This window comes from Anopheles moucheti, chromosome 3 (assembly GCF_943734755.1).
Source record: "Anopheles moucheti chromosome 3, idAnoMoucSN_F20_07, whole genome shotgun sequence".
In the NCBI taxonomy this organism is placed as follows: domain Eukaryota; kingdom Metazoa; phylum Arthropoda; class Insecta; order Diptera; family Culicidae; genus Anopheles; species Anopheles moucheti.
The window spans coordinates 13046452-13071472 of record NC_069141.1 but is presented as its reverse complement, the minus strand read 5'-3'; the positions used below and the strand labels follow the sequence as shown (position 1 = coordinate 13071472).

The window sequence follows — 25021 nt, the reverse complement described above, 5'->3', positions numbered from 1 at the left end:
TGAATTTATTCAATTTGTACGAACCATTCCGAGGACAATATGTAACGTGTGGACAGTTTTTCCACATTTTTGTAGTCCCACAGTGCAAAAACTTTTCCAAGTATTTAAAAAGAAGCTTTATTTTGCTTTAACAGTACCACTTGCTCTCAGATACTCAGATTCCTTCGGTGTTCTTTATTTGCTTCATTCCATTAATTTTTGTTGATGATGGGAAATATATTTTGTGTACCATAGCCATAACAGGAATACATCAAAGAACGTTACGCATTATTTGGGAGGCAAAAACAGAAACCGTTCTTAAATAAAGCAGGAATTAACATTCTTAAAGATTGTGTGACGTCTTCCTAAATACTAACACTCTCTTACATTGCAGTAAAAAAGAGAAATCGTCCAAAATTAGGTCATCAAAGAATATCACTGGAGCGCAAAGGCATCTTGCCATGGATATGCGTTTTCAAATCGTGCCACGTGCTACTCTGCTAGATATTCAAAACAAACTTTGGCTGTATTTTTTAAGATTTTGCACCAATAGAAAAAAGTAGCTCAGTTCGTATAACCGGATGTTGTCACGGGTTTCTGCCATTCAAGAACGCTCAAGAACGGAAATTTCATATCCTTTAACTACACGCGAAGGTATAGAAGTTTGAGGTTGATGTGGGTTGTCGTTTCCGCCTATCCAGAGTAACCGTACAAACTCTGCGCCATGTTTTGGGTATCACCCGATGTGGTTTTCTGTAAGCGAAAGTGTCATTTATCTAGCGGTGAACGACGCGGCGCAACTATGCACACACAATGCTCGAAACTTTAAATCGGTTTTATATGCTAAACAGTTTTGCGCGCGCAGTAGTGAAGTTGAACATATGAGCCTTTTCCCACAAAACTGCAGTATTTTTTTTCGATTAATGCCGTTTGGACAATGTTCTTCAGAATGACTTTTTGTATATTTTGGGTTGGTTTGAGAGGTCCAAATAGGCAAAATGCAAGAACTGTATAATTAGGAGGTTCTTGAATATTAAGTTTGATTCCTCAAGAACATTTCTTTAATCTATGCACGAGAAACCTTTATCATTAACAGCAATTGATGCTACAAATGTGCATTTGGTCATAGGAATCATTGAAGCAATCAAACAATCCTAATTTTACTCATAACTTTTTCACTATGCAATAATTTTTGGTCTTCTCAATTTGTTTTTCTACAAACATCCTCTAACACTTCGAACCGAAACAATTCAAACAATTTTGCATCGTACCGCTGTAACAACTCAAAATGACAGTCACTTTGACAGTGTACATTTGACAGCCGCTGTCAAAACGGTTCAAAACCTCAACCGCCATAACTGCGGCAAACAGCGGACGAGAAAGCAACAACAAAAGCTGCGCGGAGTGATATTTGCTTAACAAAGTTTGTGTTTGTGGTTTAATCAAAGAAACGTTAACATTATCATGGATTTGTTTGAAACAAATGATGGTGATTCGATCCACTCGGACGTTCTGATGCAGACGATCAAAATGATGCAGCATCCAGCGTACGGGAACCCGTACGAATGGTCTACGTGCGATTTCGACCTAGGCCGCGCGCTTGGTCGTGGAAAGTTTGGGCGCGTCTATATTGCCCGCGAGCGTGAAACCGGCTTTATGGTGGCATTGAAAATGATGTTCAAATCCCAGCTGACCAAATGGAACGTGGAGAAACAGCTGTTGCGCGAGATCGAGATCCAGTCTCGTCTGAAACATCCGCACATTCTGCGACTGTACACCTGGTTTCATGACGATCGACGCATCTACCTGGCGCTCGAGCTGGCCGCACAGGGTGAACTGTACAAACATCTGAAAGCGGCACCGAAAGGCCGATTCGACGAGAAACGATCCGCACGCTACGTATCGCAGGTGGCCGACGCACTGAACTACTGTCACGCCAACAACGTCATCCATCGTGATCTGAAGCCGGAAAACATTCTCCTCACGGATGATGACAACATCAAGCTGGCCGATTTCGGCTGGTCGGCACACACCAATTCGAACAAGCGCAAAACGATGTGCGGTACGCTGGACTACCTACCACCGGAGATGGTGGACGGGAAAATGTACGACGATTCGGTCGACCAGTGGTGTTTGGGCATTCTGTGCTACGAGTTTCTGGTTGGTAATCCACCATTTGAATCGCAGACAACGCAGCACACGTACGACAAGATCCGGCGGCTGGATATAGTGTATCCGCGGCACTTGAGCACGGGCGCCATTAATCTCATCTCAAAGGTATGATTTACGCGCCCACTTGGCTAGTGAGCTGAGTTTTGGAATGGTTTATTGGAATTTTGCTTATCATTTTGCAGCTGCTGCGCATACCGAGCAGTTCCCGGATTACGCTGCGAGATGTCATGAACCATCCGTGGGTCGTGCAGATGCAGAAATAGAAGTCGAATCTGTCTCAACATAGGATCCTCTAACGTAATGCCTTTTTGTGTACGCTGTTTATGTATAATTAGGGAAAATTGTACTTTTGCTCCGTTGTTTGAAGTCGTGTGAAAGGAATTTAAAGGTTAATTAAGTGATAAATAAATCACACCCAAGATATTCGATTCTGTACGCTATTTATGATGCGTTTAATATTTTGATACAATAGAAAAATAATGTAGGCTGTAGAAAAATAGATTAGCCATTTGCGCCGAAAATAATCTGCTGTCTGCGTGTAATCGTAGCGCCAAACGGAATGGTTTGATATCACTGCAGCACAGTACAATACAGATTTGAGACGAGATTAATTTCGTGATCCGGTTGTGTTCTGTGTGTAGCCACGCTGAAGCGGCTTAACGTTTTATACTGGGATTCATTGCGAATCCGATACACATCTCGTGAACCGCGTGATCTGTATCATTCCGTTTTTCGATTTCATAAAAGAAGCGTTTCTATTTGCTTCCGGTTTAAGCGCTGAAACAGCCAGCTTGCAAACGTGTTTTGAAAGGTGAGAGTAATGAAAAAGCTTCCCTTTCATGTGGTTCGCTTATGTCCTCCCGCTAGCGGCAGTGTTCCAGACCGAGTCGTTTGCTATCGCGCGCTCGGCCATTGCTGGGATGTGTGAAAATGTGCATAGAGACAAGTTTACATTGGAGTACTTCGCTGCCACGTGCGGATGTTCGATGGTTGGCATCAATCTACCACCAACCAACCGACCAACGCCATCAGCTGACAGTGAAGAATGGATGGGACACGATAGCGCAGACGAATGTACATGTAAATTGCAGAAAAAGGGGGACATGTTCCGACTTACCCACTGCGTCCTGCACCGATGCGTTATCGCTGCACCGCAGGAACTTGTTGTAAAAGTTTACCATCACGAGGCCGCGATTTTTCGTCACTAGCTCCAGCACCTCATCCTGCACGTTGCGGCTCGAGTTGCAGAGCGCGTGGGCCGACGAATGGGAAAAGATGACCGGTGCCTGCGAGGTCGCGAGAACATCCTTCATCGTACCGACGGACGACTTTGATAGGTCCACTATCATGCCGAGCCGGTTCATTTCGCGCACGATCGTCTGTTGCAGCGAGCGTTCCAGGGGCGAGTTGCGTCGGTGACCGGGATGTGATCCGTGTTTCCATGCCGGTGTAGATTGGATTGTGGAAAACAGGTCGTTAAGATGATGTACAAAGAACAGCAGAAACGAAAAAAATAAAACAAAACTAGTCATGAAACGAGATACTGAAGTAGAGTGGAAAAGTTATCAGACATAAATTGGAATACAAATGGGAATTTATCCCGAAATGGACAGCGCGGACCCAGCTGCTTTGAGTACGGCATTGGCAGCACACGAAAACCATTTTGCGTTTTGAAATACGAAAAAAAAGGAACGGTGGATATCCGCTTTTGTTAAAAAAAAAATGTCCAGGCACTCTGCTGCCCGTTGCAACGATGACGAACCACGTGTTCACCCCGCGCGTCTTTGATATGACGTTATCTGGACAGCACTTCTAACTACCAGCTACACATGTGCGAACCAAATTCGTTATCCAATACGTGCGCAACAATGGACCAGGGAGGAAAAAATACCGCCGGTATGGGAGATGAAATGTACGGACATGCAAGGGAATAACAGCATTGTGACAAAATCTTAATTGGATAAATTTTGAAACATGAAAACCCAATGGGTCGCGCTTGGTCGTGCCCCGCAGAAACCCTAAAGCAGTACCAGATAACCTGCTCTAGAGCGTTATTGGCAGCATCAATTCGTTTTGTAAAATGTGTTCCGTAACGCTCATTACGGAGTATTCCGCGAATTCGAATGCATTTGCCAGTGAACGAGCGTTGCGTAAAATATAGTTGCAGTTCCCAGAATTATTTCGGTGGCAACACTAATTAGCAAGTGATGTGCAGTGTGATGTGACGTAGAAGTGATTCCACTGCGGATATATTATATTCTAAAAGATAAGCGATTAGACACACGTTTAGTTTAATATTTTAAACAGATTTGTAAACTAACTATTAAAAACTGGGCAATACTTTTTCTATAATTTTTGGACGAGTGGTTTTTTCAAAACAACCACTTATTGAAAAATGTCCTCAGTTAAACTTTGGATCAAATATCGAAAGGCACCAGCTGTCGATGCTATGGCATGAGCCTCGATAAAAAAAGCCTCACTCAGCCGTGCATTGGATGTGGAAATGTGGGGCAAGTGATGTGAACAAAAACAGTAGCCCGATACGGTTCCATTGTAATATGACCATCTGGTCCGGTTTATTGTTCCCGTTCGGTGGTGGTGGTGGCGGTGTTCCGATATTGCAGAAACCAATATAGCTATTTCAACCAGTTTCGATACGCTAAGTTGCTGTTCCACGCTAGGCTTTCGGTAGCTTTCGCTTCGGAGCCAATTTTGCCACCCCCAAGCCGGATGTTAGACGATTGTTTCCTATGATAGTTGCTCTTGCTGTTGCTATCTATGCTGGGGGCGGAGAGAAGGAATTGTACAGGAAAATTGAAATGGTTAAACGTTTGATTGGGTGATCCCCGGTTTCGATACAGTTCGATCAGGATTGGACGATGAAACTGCACTGAAGCAAATGTATTGCAAACCGTTGCCGTGCGCGTTATAACAATTAAGTTTAACAACCAAATTGTTTTACCAGAAACATGCTTTAAACACGAATAATGATAATCGTTCGTTTGTTAGTTTGTTTGAGCGTTTTCCGGGCTTGCAGTTGTTCGGTTGGCGATGAATTTCATTTGTTCATTTCCGTGTTTGAATCGGTCCCGGGACACCTAACAACCGAAACCGGTAACGAGACGAGACCGTGGGGGCGAAGGAAACAAAATGGGCATCCGAGTGATGAATAAATTTTACGTCACACGACTGAGGCGCGTTCCCGTGAGAGCGAGTTCGTGTGGAATGGACGGGCACCGGCAAGGTTTGATTGTGTTTGTGCTTCGTTATGATTAACGGATCGCTTTGTACAGTTTCGCCGGAAGCTGAGTGTTTAGTATAATGATGCCATCCTAGCAACTGTGGCATGCGGTTTGCAACGCGTGTGTTGCCAGCTTTCAATGGTGTGCCTGATGAAGTGCAATTGCATTAAGAAAGTTCGTCTATGAGCCATCTGCGAATGGCGCAAATGTGTACGTATTATGCTTCGGAGGGAGGTGGCTGAAAACGAAACGCCAAAGTGGTGATTATTTATGATACTCCAGTTGCCCCTTCTACACCGCGTGGCATGTGTGTATTACCCCTGGAATAAGTTCGCTTTGATTTAGCCGAGACAATGTGGTATTAATTTAAATTAATTGAAAATATGCTCAGGTCGCTTGCTTTCGCTTCCGAGTGCTTGGCAGAGCCCCTTATCGGAGCCCATCTTTCGACGGCTGATTTTGTTAGGTTATTTTAATTTAATCGATTCCATTGCCAATTAGACGGCAACACCGCGAAAGGTCAAATTAATTGGACTCCTTCGAGTTTTGCAGCCCGAACGGCGCGAATCTTCGGCAGACTTCCGGGGAGAATGATGGGAGATAATTAATTGGCAGCTCACTGTTGATACGCCAATCGGAACAAATGGTGGTAATTCGATCTTGTTTATTCAGCGATGGTGACGCTTACAGCAGTAATGTGGAACGGGCAGGTCTGCTTTATGCTAAAGATAGCGAACGAAACTATGGCAAGGCAATAGAGCGTCGTTTGAAAGATATCTTCGGCGATTCGTCGTTTCTTGGAAGTCGTCAATACTTTTAATTGAACAGCTTAAATTCGATGTCCCTAAATCAATGGAAACGTAGTTACCGAAAGCATTATGCCCAATAGCTATCCGAAGCCTCTTTAAAGTTGTGCTCTGATTAGGTGAGATGAGTTCTCCAAGAATATTCTCTGAATGTCTGATACCGAGGAACGCACTGCTGAATGTTTGTAACATCAGACAAGTTACTAAGCAGAAGATACACAATGCAGGAGTGCAACGCCTTGTCCAAATTGTCACTTTCAATGCTATTCAATGACCATTGCTGTAAGAACATGAAGTCGACAGCACACGCTATCTGCCAGGCCGCTTAGAAGCTATGCAATTTTGCCAACGGATAATGGTCAAAGCAGAAAGGACACTCTACTATCAGCGCCGCCGAACAGAGCATAAGTGAATTTCGGTCCTATTTGCCAATCTCCCAAACCATGAAACCACAATGACTATCTGCTGTATACTGCGTTCCATACCGTAGCATGATTATACTTTCCATTTCAGATGCGGGAACGCACCCAACCGTGAGTAATCGCTTAATTATCTTTTAGGGTCCCCGTGGAGTGCTTTAACTATAATTATGGCACGGATATGTGGGTGGCACCATATTAGACAGAAGCTGGCATAGTTTAGGTATTCATTCTATTCGCAAACCGGTCCAAAGAGCCCAAGTATTTTAAAAGACCCCTCCCTAACCCCTTTTTCTCGTCTGCGTCCGAGAGGACATCCGGACACACCTTTGGAAATGGGTAATAATGGAAAAATAGACCATTACCTTGCCGTAAGCCGTAAGTCCACCGTGTCGGATGTCATACTTCGGTGCATCCGCATTGCTCGAATCGGCCCACGGTGTGTGGCAGGTGGACGTGAGCGTCATATACCGCACGCCGAGTGCATAGTAAATGCGCAGCACACCGAGCGAACCGCCGAGCGAGTGGCCACCCTCGACACCGATTAATGAACACATTTGACGGTTTTTGTGCGCTTGTACGATATCTATTGAACAGGGAAAGGGAAAATGGCAACGAGACAGGTTTATTAGTTAATGTCAACTGCACACGGCACACGGTGGCGCTTGAATCGTGCGCTGTAAATATTTGTGTAAAATGGCATCTACTTACCTAATCGATTTATTTGGATAGTTTTGAATCGTAACACTACAAATGAGATTGGTGGCTTGTGGCCATCACTTACCTAACATCGATGCACAGGATGTCAGATGGGGTGAGTATCGTTCTGTCAGTCTTTTAATTACATCTATCTGCTCCAAGGTGATTTGCACTGCATCCCTGTGCTGTGCCTCGCACGGTACGTAAGCGGCCCAAAACTGCAAGAAGAAAAGATGGATAATGAATATTTCAATCGAGAATATAACTATATCCATTACGTTAGTCCCAAACGAACGGAACTACAACAACTGTAATGATTTTAGGAATCTGCTTTGGCCACTACCTCAGTAGGCTGTTTTGGTTGCATGAACTAATTACAAGTTTTACATCTCACGGCTTTATGTTTTGTGGTTTTTACGTTGATGAGATGAAATGATTTCGCTTGGCGGATTTGAATTTCCCATCGGTTCCCATTTGAAGTCTACATTAAGTGGATTAGAAACCGCGCCGTGATTTTGGTGTGTTGTGTATGCACAGTTAATGGAATGTAATCTCGATTAATTGATATTAATTACAACTTCACTGCGGGAGCAAAGCGAGAGCAAAGAGTGTAAGTGATGAACAGCCCCACACTGGCTCCACTTTTTGTGACTTGAATAACCTGCAGTCAATGCAGGGTAATCAAACCCCAGCATATTAAACATCAATTGTCCTGTATATCGCATCATGCTGATAAGTTCCTTATCAGGATTACAATGCAGGTGTTTTGTTTGCCGTAAATGAATCCGTTGTGGATTTTTATAAATTTTTATTGGAAAACTATGGATTCCCCGTTAGGTAATTATAGCGAGAGCTGTGGATGTTTATTGCTAATGGTAGATTTTTCCTGCTACAAATAATCGCCCACGAATTCCACGAGTTCCACGTAGCGCGTTAATTTACTCCCGTGCCTTTACCTTTCTGTTGGGCAAGCAGAAAAAAAAAACCGGTAAAACCGTAACTAAAAATCCCAAATCTGCAACCGTCTGCACGTAAGTTCGTGACTCTACCTGGCCAGCGCACATTAAAGAACCTTGTTTGCACTGTAAGGCCGTGCCTCCATTAATGGGGACCCCATTAGACCCCAGGTCTCCGGATCTGCTATCTCATTTCCAGCGAAGGTTAACGTTATCCAATTAATTGAATGCGATCCGGGTTGCGCACCGTCTTCGTCACGTTCCAGCGGAGTTGCCGTGGTGCGTTTCCGTGAAGTGAAAATGAATATTTTTCAGCTACACCGTTTGCTGTGTACGGTGAAGTTTTAGCTTCCCTCCAGTCCAGACCAGGGTGACTGCTTTTTCCACGGAGTATTCCTTTTTGAAGGTTACGCCACAGCCAACCAAAGCGTTACAGCCAACGGAGGGCGACAAGCTTCGACAAAATTGCTTCCCATCAGCCCGCAGTACCGCTCTGGGTACTTCCGGTTCATCGGACGATCAGTTAGCGTACTTGTTATTGTTGTAGGGTTTGCCGTTCGGCGGGATAAGGTAATTTGAGCAGCCGTTATACCGCGCTTCCAGGAAAGCATGGACGTTTTTTCGGCATTTGTTTTGCATTTCTTTTCGCAAAGGATTGTCCCTTTTCTTCACCCACCTTTTTGGGGGGGTTTTTGGGTTATGTAATGGCGATCGATAAGCCTCTTAGCGGGTGAGATCGAGATTAATTTACATTATTTTTCAATCAATGGCCTGCCAGCTCTGCACCTACACAGTTCGATTAAAGCACCAAAACAAAGGTATAGCAGTGTTCTTTTTTAAACAATTTTTGGGATCGATATTGATACAAAACAACAAAACAAGTGCGTACGTATGTTAATGGTTCTTTTGCCCTTTTTTTTCGGTGAGTACGACTTGGGGAAAAGAAATAGAAAGATAATTTATTTTACTCAACCAAAACAAAAGCCCGTGGAATGGTGGAAACTCGTTGCCGTTGATAACGGGAGGTTGGAAAAGGTTTTAAAAGTTGTAACATTTTTCTTCACTGCGCTGGAAGCTACAGGAAGCTTTTTTCACCCACGGAATAAGTTTAATTGAAACGAATGGCATCTAATCTGAGTCAGTTTGAACAAATTGAGACAAGTAAGAGTAAGTTGCTTATATTTCAGTTTCCATGGTAATCCCTGGTAGAATGCTTCTGTTTTTCACAAAAAAATAAATTAATCATATAAATTGTTATTATTAACTATTAAACAGAGTTAGATTTAGAGAAAAAATTGTTTGTCTTTGTGTCGTGATGTCTAAATTAAAAATGTTCTAATTATTCAAGGGTTGTATCTTACTGATTAGACTTTCAATGGAGCATTAACTAGAGCAATGAATAAAAGGGGTCTTTATGTGCTTATTTCAATTATAAATAATAGCTTTTACTAACCCCATTACCATCGTTTATAGGCGCATCGCTAGCGTCACTATGATTGAAAATCTTGGTCCGTAAATGTTTCTCTCCCTCTCTCTCTCTCTCTTCTTATCACGCTTGGTATAAACTTTCCTACGCAACTGTGCTGCCTCGGTTGCAATCAATATAAAATTTAATGACTCTTAAAATTTATTAATAACCCTCCCCAAAAGGTACTGCGATGAACGGTTTCGAACCATTTCGGGCACCGGGGACCGCGGGGTCATGAAAATGTCGAGAAAACCCATTGCAGGCGGATCTTTGGTTGCAAACTCTACCTGTACAGGACCTGTACAGGTGATGAATTCCTTTGGAATAAACCAGATTTGATGAGTGCTTGAATGGATTCTGATTTGGAGATTCAGAAACGAACCAGGGAAAACGATGGTCCCGGAATGGAACACTTGGCGAGAGGTTTTGATTTGATCGATTATGCTTTTTTCCAAATGCTCAATAGAATAGAAAATGAAGATGATTAAGCGACTGTATTGAACAAAGGAGCGATTTGGTTCGTTGGTCAGGGAGATAATAAACGTGAATGATATTGAATGTAATGAATTTGGTGGCAGAGAATTTGTTTGTTGGAGCATTAAAAACGTTAACTAGAGACTATACGGCGGGCATAGCCGAAAACGAATAAAACAGATCCCGATCAGTCGATCAAAGGCGCTTTTTACTATGCGTTTAACGGCGGCACGTAAATGTTTGCTTTTTTATGAGCTATAATTTGCTAAATATCCCACATGATTGCACGCCGATGTGGCGATACAGCACAGTTTTACTACTTGCCGGCCGTTTACTTTTAGGTGAAAACGCTGAAAAACCGGTAGCATCACAATGGTTTTAATAAAGCGGGAACAGATGAAGAATTTCATTTCACTGATAAAAGTGGCAAAGTGCTTCGAAGTACATAAAATGCCAACATAAATAGATATTTTATAGTTGTGTAATGAACACAGGTGTCTATGCTTGTTTCGACAAATTTCCCATAGTAATTGTAGACATGACAAGGGCAAACCAGTCCGCTTATCGTTCCATGCCACAAAGTACACGAATTCAAATGGAAGAACTGCAACTACGCTAAACCTAACAAACGACTACAACCCAAGGTACTTCGGAAGGACAAATGCGAAAGTAACCCAACTGAAAGGAAGTTTGGATTGGCTTTGGTGCGTGGCCGTGTGCTTTCCTACATCCCGCAACTACACGTTGGTAAATTGAACAGAACATTCCATTCTCCAACACCGGTAAAGAGTTCCATGCTAGCGTCAGCTTCACCGCTTCAGCAGTTTGTTTTGCTTTCCAGTTTTACCAGCAGCAGCAAGTTTACTGAATTCCGCGCAACAATGAAGATGGAGAGATGGTAACAAAAGTTAAGCAGCGAACGATGGACGATGGAGGAGAGAAGAAAAGAAAAACTCCTCCATCGAGATGGATCGCGTTTTGAGTACCTTTTTCCACTTGAACCGCTTGAAGGGTCATCGAGAAAGTTGCGGTTTCGGGCTGATTGAATGAAAAGTTTTTTGGCCCGTAGGATGTGGGTGGTGGCATATGGCAGAAGCAGGGTTGATTAAAAATCAGAAACGAGCGCACGATATGGGAATTGATCAGGAAAAACCAAGAGAGCATGTACGAGTTAGAAATCGTACTGCAGCCCGGAAGATGGCGAAGAACAGGAACATCCAGCAGTGGTTCGCCTTACCTGGGCTGAGATTCTACCACGCTTGAGCCGCTGCAAATCCGTATGACTCCAGGCACTCTTCGACCAGGGCAGTATCGTCTTGAGATCATCATCAAACCTGTTGGGAAATGGGAAGCAAAACCACAGTTTGGGACCGTTAGCTTTCCGCTGACTTGTTTGGGCAGAAAGTCAGACTAAATTGAAAAAGTTACTAATTGGACACAGTGACGGTAATGGAATGTGACACTCGTTGCTTTGGCAGAAGTGCCCGATAAAGCGCAGGTTTTACTCACCGAAAATCGTTTAGCTGATTGTGTAGGAATTTTCGTATGTTCCACGGCAGATCGTTGTGACCATCGATTAAAGGCACTGTGTCGAGCAGCTGGGTAGCCACCTGCAGTCGTTCCTCAAGGGGCGCACCGGAGGATACCTTCAGGGCGAGCGGGACTGCTACTCCGGCTGCTCCCGCAATCAACAATATGGAGGTCACCGCAAGCCACTGTCTCGAAGGAAGGTCCCATTCTAAAGAGGAAGCAAATGTTGTCTGATTAGTTTTGCTATCCCTTCGCAACTATCGTTCCCTTTTGGGTTTTGGGGAAGTTCATTTTTATGAAGATGGATTAGAAAAAGTGGAAGATCTTCGTAGGTATATGATTGATGATACAAACATCAGGTTGAAGTGAACCATAATATATCAAATGCACTATCAAAACTTCATGTTTCTAGCATTTCTTGCGATAAAGTAGTTCACAAGCTTAAAGGGAGCTTATGTAGCAGCTGATTATGCAATGTCTTAAGTCCTAATTAAGCAGGCTATGGCTCTAATTTATGTTTGTAAATCTCTTGTATTGCAATGTTTGCATCAGTATCACTTCTATTTGCCCGGTCTTCTGCTATTCCCGGTCTAATGATATCTTATCGTCCTTCCAAAGGCGAAAGAACGCGGAATTTACGCTCCCGAACGATACTCGCTGTTTACTTGCGCTAAAATACATTGTCACTTAACGAAATGCAATTAATCCCCTTTTAGTCATGTTTGTGTGCAGTGAAATTCTTTACTGTCGCCAATAAGAAAATGGAAAATCCAGCAGCACGATGGAGCTGGAGCACTTTACTCTGTTAAAATGCGATGTTTTTGTTTGTGCAAAGAATTATCGTTTGCTCCCAGCTCGAGCCGTAGCCCATTACGCGCTGGGAGACCCACTAAAGGAAGCTGAAATGCAACCCCCATTTCACCTTGGTTCCATGCTGTGCGACGGTCATGTCGTGCTGTCATCGCTAGTTCCGGCACCGATGCGATGGAGCTTGGCTCTCCCACCAGCGCTGATTAGCATTTATTTGTTGCACAAAGTGTGTCCTTGGGAAAGTTTCAAGTGAGGGAGAGTTTTAGTTGTGTTAAGAGGTACTGTGTTGGAAGGCAAAATTGCAACGATGTTAATTTGCGTCCTTTTGACGTCCACGATCGTTTCAACATTCACTCCCTCTTGCTTCTACTTAATCTTACACACACTTTTTGCCAATTCACAGCGAGCGTTTAGCGTAGTTCTTTGGGGTGGTTTTTGTAGGGTTGTTTGGTTCGGGATAACTAGGACGGCTAGGACATGGGAAAAAGGTTAGATGGACTTCTCAGGAACAGCATTTTCAACCATTCCCGGGTTAGGCTGCAACAGATTTAGCAAATCCAAGGGTGCTCGACGCTGGACCCAGAGGTACATTCATTAGCCGTAGGTACTTAGGTACGATTGCGTTTGGTCCACTTTCTGGTATTCGGGGAAACTCTTGGACGGAGATAAATGTTAAACATCACTCCTGCTCCATCACCCTCAGCCACCAAAAGTTCCTTCAACAGCAGCTCAGTCCAGTGAACAATATCCAACTTCCTGCACCGTCCAAATAAGAGAATGAGGTTATGTTGTGTTATGTCTACGCTCCGAGTGCCCGTTTGCCTTGTTCCGCATGATGAATAATTTATTAGAAATTTAAATTTCCTCACTTACGCCACCGTCCTCCGTGCCGGAGAACAACATCCTCCTATCGGTGTGTGTTGTGGTTACTTTAGCGCCTCGAATTGCAAAGCCATTATAGTTATTCTCCAGTGGCTCACCAAAGCATGATGGTGTGAATCACGGCAAAAAGTTGCTCAAATAGTCGAGCCTAACTATACGCAAATACAAACGCAAAGTTGTTGTTTTCGTATCGTTCGTTAAGGCGACCACGGTTACCAGATATTAATGATGGTCTAACCTCAAATTCCAAATCATTCCGGTGGGAGCAAGAGACCTCCGGAACCGCAATATACATGCCGTGGTTGGAAATAGTTTAATAAAGCAATCTTTCGATAATCGCGAGCAACTCGATTGGGAGCAAATTCCCAGAAATGTAATTCTACAGCTATATTTGGAAAATGCCAAATCTGGAGAGAAATCACATTGCAGCTGATGCAGTGCTAAGCTACATTAATTTAACCTCACAGGACAGGTCTTCCACAACCTTCTTCCTGCGCCTTGACATACTTACTCGATGATCCGGACCCGGTACTGCTGGAACCACGACTCGGACATTGGCGGTGTTTCCACGGGTGTGGCTGTTGTTTGTTGGGCGTTCCGTTAAGGCTGCAGGAGGAGGGAAAACCATCGCCACCTCCCATTACGCCACCCATCACGCCCCCGGGAAGGATGGTGGTGCCGGGGGCAGGCTCCAGCCCCGAGCCGAAGTACTGCGAGGGATTGAAGTTGAAGTTGCTGATCGAGTTGGAGAAGTGGTGGTTGTGCGATGCAATGAGGTTGCTTTTCGTCGAGCCGGAGTACTGATTGATATTGCAGGAGCTGGCATGGTGACCCACTCCACCGCCCGCCACCGGGTACTTGCCTCCCAGTCCGGAGAAGTGCCCCGACAGTGGCAAATCCCCGTTCGGCCCGATCGTATTGTACTTCGCAGGAAGGTTAAGTGCATCGTAGTTCGGTATGTAGCCGGCAGTGACCGCATCCGGATGGTGATGATGTTGGTGGTAGAGATACAACTGCCCCGCATCCATCGCTTCCTTCAGCGGCACATCGGATCCGGTCTCTCCGTACCGATCTTCGCCGTTCTGGTAGTAGTAGTGGTGATGGAGATAATTATCATCGAAGTAGTAAGGCGGATATGGCTTCGTGCCGGCCGGATCATTTCCATTCGGAAGCGAGGCGGCCGTGTTACCGTTCATCAGGTCCACCATCATAACCGGAAGCGGGTCGTTCAGTTTCGACTTGCCGTCGACAGGCATGCCCAATGAGCCGGAAGTTGTTTTACCGTTTGTCGACGATTCGGCGGATTTCAGTGTTGACTTTAGCGTGCCACTCAACGAACCGTTTGTGTTTGAGGCAAAGTTGAACAGATCCGGCTGATTCATGGTTCCGACCAGGCCGTCTACTTCACGTCCGAAGCTGATGTTGGCTGGGTTGGACGGCGCGTCCGGGTGCGTCGGTTCCGGTCCGGATGCAACAGGTTGCACCACACAGCCGTATCCGTAGGATGGCCGTCGATTCAGTGGAGGTGGCGGAGGCGGTATCATATCTTCACTGTACGAATCGTCCTGCAAGCGAAAAGGAAGCACGATGATACGATGATGTTGCTGAACAAACACAACAAATTCTTTGCATAACTGATATTGGATTGCACAAATGAACGTTAGGCTGGATGGAGAGAGTGATTGGAATTTAGCTTGAGCATCATTCCTGCCTCCATACAATGTCTAGAGATTCTACAATGGGTTGGTTGTTCGTGTGTGAGCGTCGTGGTCAGAAAATTTTACACATAACAACTATTTTAAGCATGATGATGATGTATTTTTCGTGCATCATCATCAATGCTGAAGGAATGAGTAATTTCTCGAGCTCTTATCTTGCCACAAATAACAACGGAAATGCATTTAGGATGCAGCGAAATGGAGTATGCATTCACCTCGACGAGAAAAAGTATAGAACAATTCCGTAATCACATAATAAATGGCTTCGAGCGTGAAGGGAACTCATTTTTCTTGCTGATCTCTCCTGCCACCGTCAGCTTCCCAGCGTGTTCAGCTGCAGCTGTCCAGGGTTCGCGAGCGTGCATGACAAACTGGGATAGCTCTGGCACATTTAACGCATCTGTATCGCATCCTCCTCCGAGTTCGACCACGATTCCCAAACACCGGAGATGCAACTAATGGTAATGTCCCGGTCGTGGAAAACCACAAAACAGACCGGAAAAGCACAACAACAGTGATCCGTATTGCTGCTGTGAGCGTTGTCCTACCTCGGCACTTTGCAGCATGGCACCGCAGAGAAATGATCTGACTACGCCAGATGGAGCGGATATTTATGACGTTGGGCCATAATGGAAATGAAGAGAATAAATGCCTCCGGAACAGGGAAATGAAATGGTACAGCGAGGCCACAGTAGGCCGCGTGTCGTGTTGCTCTGTCTATCCATCTGCAGGAGAAGAGCTGCCCTCCAATTCTTGTAATGTTTTGTCTTTCCCGTGATTCCCTTTTCCGTTCCAGTCCCACAAACACAAAACACACGCTGCCGTCGCAGGCCGTCATTTTTCATGTCCCTAGTGCTTTTTTGTCCTGTTTTGTAATTTCCTCGCTTTTTGACATTCTTCCGTTGTTCTGAGGGCTCCAGTTAACAAGCTTTCAAATTCGCGAGAGATCTTCTTGCAGCTTTTTGACTCCTTTCGGTTCGGTTTGGTCTTGTTTTAAGATTAAAATTGTGTCTGATTGCTGATGAAGAAAAATGGAGAATCTCTGGTTGGAAGGATGATGTAGCATCAAAAAACGAGAGCTGTACAAAAAAAGCTTAAAATATGGTTCAGAAAATGAAGAAACAAGACAGTGAAAGATCATCAATTGAGTAGGTCTACGAACACCAGAGCATGTTGCTTCAGCACGTCTATGGTTGGAATTAATTTTCCACTGGTTTTGTTTTGAGTTTCATTTCCGTAGTTATTAATACGCTTAGAAAGGTTGAGCAACGGTACGACAGTGGAGTTTTATTTACAACTCTGCTGCATAAAGCTTATTAAAACAAAATGTTCAATTAGCTTAATGAAGTGCAAGAATAATCGCATTCTTTATCAGCCTAAATAGGATGCTGCTAGGAAACAGAAAGGAGTTTAGTTACTTTCAACAAATCCTTGATTGTATGAAAATAAAGTGAAATCGAATGGAATATATACCTTTCGATCTATTCTTGTTTAAAGCTTCCTCGAGCACCACAGTGTTTGTCCTTGGTGTTTCAACCACCCAGCTCTCTAAGGTCACGTTTTGAGTACATCTGGTCAATGCTAAACACATTTTAGTACAGCTGCTCGTAATAATTCCCGTCGATAAAATTGAAGAACTCTGCCGTTCTATTTCCTACACCTTCTTCAATTCCATTTTCACATCAATCGTACTATTTACTTCAAGACTTTTGGTCGAAAGTGTGCACCGGGTAACAAATTGTGATTGCAAAGCCGTAACAATTTTGTTTGTTTGTGTTGTTTCTCCGTCCCTCGGATTGGTTGTGTAAGAAAAAGCCCTGTTTTATGTTTCACGTTGAGCTGTTTCGTGACCTGGTCGTGGTCTTGTCTGGTCTGGTGGGAGTGCATTTTATGGCATTCAATAAAAATCCCATGAAACAAATATTGCACGGGGTTGGGAGATCGTGTGGGACGGCGAATCGGTCTAACATAATTTTTGAGGAAGGAATGGCATGAAACAACTTCATATAACATAGCTCTAAACAAGCCGGATGAACGGAGATTACTCAGAATTGGGTGTTGATAAGGAGAAATAGTTTACAATTCCTGGTTTCCTGGAATCAAACTGCACATCATGCACGAGGTAAACTATTGTTTTATGATCCGGAACTAGGGCCCTTCACTCCACAGTTTTTAGTTCTTCGCAGAGCGTATAGTTATCAGAGTATCTGCATCATGATACTCTTCTGGGAAATTGATGCATTTGAGGGCGTAACGTGTTAGGCGACTGAACTGGCCAATGAAAAACGGTGAGTTCTGATTGTTAATTCAATTCCGTAGAAATTCCCTTCGCCACTGTACGCGATGCTTTGCTTTAACTGTTTAGATTGCATAATATAGCATTTTTACTGAATAATTTTAAACGAAGGACATTACTTACTTTTATTCGTTTCTTTAAGCCTTTTACTGATATTTTAGCTCAGAATATGAAAGTAATAAAAAATGGAATACTATTCTTGCTTTCGATTCCGCAACTACACACATATGCACAGGGAGAAATGGGAAAGGAATTTGGCTTTTAACTTTGGCTTTAAAAACAGATCGCCGAAAGACATTAAAAATTCCATTAACGGCGACAAAGCGACTACCGTGGCTGCGAGGTATTATGCACACGGATATGAATGGAATGCAAAACGTTGCATAAAAAGCGAACAAAAGTTTTTTTTATTTCTCTCTCGGTTCCCGTTTCACTATTCCTTATCTAAGTCTAGTCAAATCTATGCTTTGTGGCGCATGTTTGACCTGATTGCACAAAGTTTATATGTTGCACTGGGAATTGTGTCGGCTAAATTAGAAAAACTTTCATTTTAACCCAAAGCGTTGATGTTGACCGAATGAAATTGTCCATAAGAGAATTGAACTGGCGGTGTGATGGTTGAAGCATTTTATTGAAAAACATATTAGTTTGAAAAGAAAAACTTTATGCAACGGATTAAAACACGAACGGAACCTATTATGCACAGATGATGGATGTTTATTTCATCCCAACGAACAAATTGTTTGCTTGGGAAATAAATAATTTATCACGGCCCACCAAATCCAGGACAGGGCAGGTAAAACCTATTCACCAAAACTGAATATCTTTCTTGATCAATAAATCTGGATTGTCCCAAAATGCCACGAAACCTTTGGGAAGTCCCATACACTTCCGGGGAATTTGGGGATGAGTCTTTGGTTTGGAAACAATTTCACCGATACTATCGGGATGCAACAGCTACGGACCAGCTGGGGCGTGAAAATGGAGTGCCAATTTGCAAACGGAGTTCCCCATCGCTTCATCTCGGAAACTTCGAAAGTCCTCACACCTTGCTCCAAGGCTCTCCTGTGTACGTTTTCTCAATTGAATGCTTCTTAGTTTCGGAATCCCGATCTGTAACCTGCTTCCCTGCTTAGCTCGTGGAACGCGGAGCAAAACAAGAATTTGCAATTTCCTATCCTCGTTCGCTCTTCAATGGAGAAAGGACATTCCATAAATAATACTCCGAAACCATGGCCGCAAAATGGTATGGTCAATAAATTTTGTCCATGCCGGGATAGAGCTCACCGGGATAGAGAGCTTGGGCATTGCAATCGAACGGTCGGTTGGGTAAGCTTCCAATAATTTATGACCGGAAGTAGCCATCGACGACATTCACTCATGGGAAGGACGTGCCACGGTGGATGAGAATCACGTTCGGGTTTGAGGATCGCATGGCCCAAAAAAAGGGAAAGTGCTTCGTTTTTCAGGTCTGTTTTGCTTCCCGAAGCGATAAAGTTTTGTTTTCCTTTCTATTTTTACTTTGCAGGAGATAAATAACTCCTCCTACGCCGTCTGGTTACATGTGAGTCTAGATTTAGAGGATAAGAACTAGAACCAGCACTAGGACGACCCTTCGGTGTTAAAGCTTGTGCAGGTCATGTCTGTGTGGGTCATGTGTTTATGTTTTTACTTTTCCCAATGGGCTTGACAGCTGTCACCTTTGCCGGAAGCAGAAAAAGAGTCCTTTTACATAAACGATGGGAAAATGGGGAATATTTCCATAGTTTATCCAGTTCCTAAACTGTTACGATATGTTCCGAATGCCAATACAGAGCTAGATGATATAGCAAACCGGATTTCCAGAAGGAGCTCAGAGTTGGCTCTTGGAAATGCTACAAAAATATCATCGTTAAATATATGAAAGCTTTCCATCGCTCCAAATCTGACGTATTACACTTTTGTGTGTCGGCCTGACCCTTAGCCACACACGCTTCAAACGAGCCAAGATGTAGTGTGTAGATGACGTGCAAGCTTACCTCGGCATAATTATCACCCCGAGGATACGATCCATGCTGGCAGTCAAACGAAAGCACGTTGGCCGCTACCTTGCACGCAGTTCCGGTGACTTTTCCGGGTCCAGTTGCAGCTAGCGGAGGAGGAGGCGTGGGAGTTGGAGTTGAAACGGACGAGGTCGGCACGGATGCACCCGTTATGCTCGAGTGTCGTTGCATCGCTGTGGTCGCTAGGCTCAAGTCACCGGTTGATGTGGTCAGATGCTAAGAGGGAAGTAAACAAGAGCAGGAATGGATGGGTTAATTGTACCATTTGCCCCATTTTCACAATGTAAGACAGTTGGAGTTGTGAGGTTTGGAGCCGTTTGCCTTTTTCGTTGCCGTCGGCTGTGGTCGTGGTGTTGATGAGTTGAGGAGAAATTAAACAACAGCATTAGCGTGGCTTTTGGCGTGGAGTTTTCGTGGAAAGTCCCACATGAGAGTCATGTCGAAAATGATACGCATTGCACGCGACTCCACTCCGAACGTGCGAAAGGTTGTTTATTTTAGCCACGAAACGGTAACGGTGATGGCGCTGCTAATGGAACTCGAAACAGTCCAGAAAATGATGCAAAATGCAGCCTCCAACCGTTTCAGTTAAACGGTCGAGTTGGAGAGTTCCAAAAGGAGAGGATTCTCCAGTTCGTGGCGCTTGCCGCGTGACACGAAGGTTGAGTTTTCATTAGCAAATTAGTTTTCTCAAGCCTTTTGTCGTCAATATGCCTCAGAAATCGTTGATGAAGAGCGGCCAACTCGTGCTATCGCCATTTGTTGTTCTGGAGCTGGTACGGAGAAAGTTAATTGTTTCTGGCATTGTGGAAATTCGATACCCTTCGTTTATGCTCTCGACACAGTTGAAAATGGGCCGTTTAGCTCTTGGGTCTGTTGAATTCAAAGCAATTCTCCAGTCACTTTAATACTGTGGGGATGTTTTGGAGGGTGTTTTGAGTTCTTGGAATCCAATACCGGAAGACATAGGGAAGCATTCTATTGTTCTGGTATTATCCACTTCGATTTGCGTACATTGGGGTTGTTATGGGAGATGAAACGTGTTGGTACAGTACATCAAAACGCCTGGAGGAATATTCAGTGAGCTTTCATCTCGTTGAACGTCGAACCGTTCGCGACAGGTGCGTAAGCGTAATGTAAGCAATTTTACGGCCCGTTTCAAAGCTTCCACAAATTGCCCTAGGCACCGCGGTCGTAAAGTCTTTTCACGTTCCAAGAACTTACGCATATCGTTTAAGAACCGAGGCGTCAAAAGCACGCAAAAGATGTCGATAACGTGCCGCAATTCTTGGTGATCAATACGACCACACTAGACGCACACGAATAGAATCGGATGAAAATAAAATCACAGTCGAAATGAAACGCAACGAAACGAACGAACACTTACCAATTTTCCCATGGAGCCAAACTTCTTCTGACGGTCCTTTTCCAGTCGCAGCAAAATCTGTGCATTCTGCTCGCACGTGTAGGTGTGCTGGCGTGGATTTTTCCTGTCCAGGCTGTACTGATATAATGGCCTTAATGGATTCGGTATTATCTGTAAATATTTGATTCGGTGAAAATCGAAACAGAACGACATGAGCACACGGCACAGGCGAGAAAAGAATAATGTGTTGTGAAAAAAGGGAGCGGCCAATAAGAGCAGTGCGTGAAATGGGAAAGAGACAGAAGCGTATGAAATCGGAGAAGATCCTAAAATTGGTTTGGAAATAGCCCTATCGGCCAGATAAAACGTTCAGAGTAATGTGAAGCAACTCGGTATAATGTAATGGGGGGCGATTTCGGACTTGAGGGCATCTACCCCGGCTCCATCAAGAGTGTAGAGTAATCTTAGATTCTTAGATCGATGGTAAACAGGAAGGTTGACCAAACTTTGGGTTGACGTCCGGGCACACAAACACACCAAACCGAGAGCTAATTGGGAGGAACATGCCGGCCAGAGTCATGGAATGATAGATTAGGCAACCGTATTAGTGACACTTTCACACGTCCACACATCCTGTTCGAATCGAGTGTTAGATGGGAAGAGTGAAACACCATCGGCTGTTTCGTTGAGTGTGTCCAGTCCAAAAGCCTGTGTCGAGATGGGCCACTGGCAGCAAATATGTGTTTGATATGTGAATGGTGCCATTAGGCATGGTTATTGGTCAATTTGTGTAATTGCGAGCTTGATTTCGAGCATTGAGAGATGATCCTGTGTGGTTTGGAAGCGATAGCAAGTAGCCACAAGCATTCGAATTTGCGTTCACTAAATGGAAGAGTGTAGATGGCCATTGCAGATGGACTGACGAGTTTGAGAGCAATGAAGTCATTGAGTTGAGAAGTAATGGTCGTGATGCTTTTGGTCTTTAAAGCATTCAACCCGCATTGAAGAACGAAATGGAGTTTGATTACAGTTTTTGAGTAGTCTATTTCGGATCGCGTTTCACTGTCTTATTGAAGGTTTGAATCGCGAATTTGCTTTGCCAATTTAGTAAGGTTGCAGTGAAATACGCATGAAGAAATATTAACGTTACTCTTCTGAAATCGATATTTCATTCATAGCACTCTCGAGAAAGAGGAAATTGTTTTTAAATATTAAATGAACTCCACTGTTTGAACAATTTCGTAAAGCAACAAGAGAAATACCCAGACAGTAATTGCATCCGATAAATGTTTATGTTCCTAGAATAACTTTTCAGACGGGAATGTTTATTCTCCGGGGAAGAATCCATCTCACAGAGCATTTCCCAACAGTCAAGCCACTTTTGACAGCTTCTTCTGTGTCATCAACTTGACCTGCGAAAACCGCCATTAAAGGTCAGCGTCTATTTTAGGCATTTTTCACACCAGCACACTAAGGGAATGGTGAGGAATCGGTCTAATCGACGTCCTTGAGGAAGCAATAACGGCACTCGACACTCCACCCCTCCAGAACGTTGAAGGATGGGTATTCAATTTGGATCCGAGACGATAAGTCGAAATGTTTAATCTAGCTTATTCCATTTCCACTCCCACTACAGAGCGTGGCTTTGAAGACTTCTCAGCCACTGGCGCCGGTGCCCTGAAATCGCACTTCGTTCGCGGTTGTGCTTCAATTCCATTTGCTTTTTCCCTCTTTTTCTATATTTCCCTCAAAAAATACAAACATTCCATCCACGGCCCTTTTTCATGCCTCGGACTCACGCAACAGCTTTTGGGTGGGCATTATCGACGTAATATTTCGCCCTCGCCCGGAACTTCTCATTCTTTCTTTCCTGGGGAACTTCTTGTGCGGAAGTATGATGATAATGTGATTAAGAAAATTAATTACAAACTCCCATACCGCCACCGATCGACCTGACGTTTGCTGACGGCAAAAGAAGTCATCAGGTCAGATTCAATGTCTGGGGGCTTTCGTCGTCGTTGCCCTCGATCGTATCCACAACACCATTCATCGTGTTTGGAGGCGGTCTTGTTGGTGGTCAACGTCGGAGTGTCAAGACGCTGGTCGATCTGTTATATAAATGATATCGACCCGATGGAAACGATTATCGACTCAAAATAGAAGAATCTGTGAAATTGCTTCGTGTCCGACGAAGGGAATCTTCCCACGATTAAGAAGATTAGAAAACGATTCTGTGACAGGGAACTTTTTGTTCGGTGTCCAGAGACACATTAATTTTTATATCCCACGCAGCGTGATGTGTTTATGGGATTGTGAGAGATTAAACAAGAGATTAGTTGGAACGTCTTAATGGAACATGGTTTCAATGTGGCCGCGGTGCCAAGATCTTGCGAGTATTATGTGAAAAGTGAAGAATAAATTTATTTCCTGGCCAAGTCATTAAAGATTTGTCCAACTCAGTGTGAGTTATTGTAAAGAAATGTCATAAATCACGGGCTCTCATATGTCCAATGCATTATTTGTGGAATGCAAGAAAAATAGTGGCCTCTCTCATGGGCATCAGCTCCAGCTTTAAGCTCCTGTCCTATTTAAAAAGATGTTATCAAAGCGAACGTCAATGATTAACAAACCATATCGGTCATTTCCCAACCCAAGCCATGCAAACTCAGCAACTTCTAACGTTGGTTAACGAATGGACAAAAGCAGAGCACGGGAAATGAGGGACAGAACAGAAGGAAAGAGAAGGAAATTCCTGTAATAATGACTCACTTACCTCCGTTTCCGCGTCACAGCTGCACAGTGACAGCGTGCTCAATCCGCCCGGTCCTCGTTTGAGGCTGTTCCGACTCCCGGCCGGATCCTGATGGTTGCTGCTGGTGGCATTTTTCAATATCGAACCTCCACCGGCACCGGCCCCACCGAAACCGCCGGCGCGCGTCAACGTGGCTGTTGCGGCCACCGTGGCAGAGATGGGGTAGATGGACTGCGTCGGTAGGACATTGTGGGCTTGTGCCGGCTGATGGTGTTGATGCTGATGCACACGATAGTGAGTGTGATGCTTGTGGCGATGGTTCGGCTGATGCTGCTGGTGTGGTTGCTGCGGAGGATGCTGGTAGTCGGACTGGGACGAGGAGCAGGTTGAGTAGCTATCGTTGTCATGGTGCTGCTGGGCGGGAAGTTGTCGAGAGTACTCGCGCAGCTTCTGCTGGTGAAGTAGGACCTGCGATTTTATCATGTGATCGGTGTTATTTACATTTAAATTGGATTTGCCACCGTAGCTGTTGCGGAGCGAGTGGAAGCGCTTAAAATCGTCACTGAGCGTGGCTTCCGTTTTGACGGTGGGTGCTAAATTTGTCCCCGGAGGTCGGCCACTGCTGCCTGTTTCGTGTGTGTGCGGCGTTTGTTCCGCTGGGCCGTGGGACGTCGATTGGGAGGTGCTACTGCTGGAGGTTTTCGACCAGCTCTTGGCTAGACCGGAACCGGCGCCGGATCTCGTACAGGTCGTTCCGGTCTGTTGTTGCTGCTGCTGCTGCTGATGATGACTAAAGTTACCGCCGTACTCCACAGGACCATTAGAGCCTCGGTCCAGAGTGCTTGTGTTGGATTTTTTCAATCGCTGATGATGACTATTGTTGCGTTTCAACGAACCGCCCGCGCTAGATCCAGCGCTATTGCTGGCCGCACGACCATGTTCGGCAGTGTTCGATCCCGCAGAGTGCAGCACCGATGGGGATTGCACTGATTGCGGATCGATCTTGCCGTTGTGTTTGTGCAGATAGCTCTGTTTGGTGCGATTAATATCGGTCATTTTGTGATGACTCGCCGGTTGGGCCGGTGTTCTGCAGGAACGTGGATCAATGTGATGTGTGTGATTCCGTTTGCCAACTTTCCGCTGGTACAACACTTCAGTTCAATCGTTTTACGCTTAGCACCATTCGAAGACTTGGATTACTTTCTATCATAACTCGAGTGACTTCAAGCGCATGATATTGATGTAGAACACAATTTCCAACACACTGCACATACTAAGAGCATCCCTATTGAAGAATCGAAAGTATACGAAGGTTATGTACAAGAATGTCAAAGTAAATGTTATCATATTTAAATCTTTTCTCATAGGCATTGGCAGCAACCACAAGAGTGACCTAACACCGGGCACATA

The 25021-nt window shown here is 44.4% G+C and overlaps 2 protein-coding genes across 2 annotated transcripts in view; one reads left to right on the top strand and one right to left on the bottom strand.

The window, feature by feature from the left end:
* LOC128301683 (uncharacterized) overlaps positions 1-24667 on the bottom strand; it is a 34746-nt gene extending 10079 nt beyond the window's left edge. The window contains exons 1-9 of the mRNA XM_053038273.1: positions 23633-24667; positions 20881-21030; positions 19470-19709; positions 13949-15002; positions 11725-11953; positions 11453-11549; positions 7403-7535; positions 6984-7204; positions 3269-3530 (exon numbers count right to left, since the gene is read on the bottom strand). Of these exons, the coding sequence (XP_052894233.1) occupies positions 3269-3530; positions 6984-7204; positions 7403-7535; positions 11453-11549; positions 11725-11953; positions 13949-15002; positions 19470-19709; positions 20881-21030; positions 23633-24667 (3421 nt within the window). The remainder of the gene's footprint in view (positions 1-3268; positions 3531-6983; positions 7205-7402; positions 7536-11452; positions 11550-11724; positions 11954-13948; positions 15003-19469; positions 19710-20880; positions 21031-23632) is intronic.
* LOC128301684 (aurora kinase B) lies at positions 1385-2565 on the top strand. The gene is made up of 2 exons (XM_053038274.1): positions 1385-2256; positions 2334-2565. Exons 1-2 carry the CDS (start codon positions 1444-1446, stop codon positions 2412-2414), a joined length of 894 nt encoding a protein of 297 aa, XP_052894234.1. The 5' UTR covers positions 1385-1443; the 3' UTR covers positions 2415-2565.
* Positions 24668-25021: the final 354 nt, after the last annotated feature.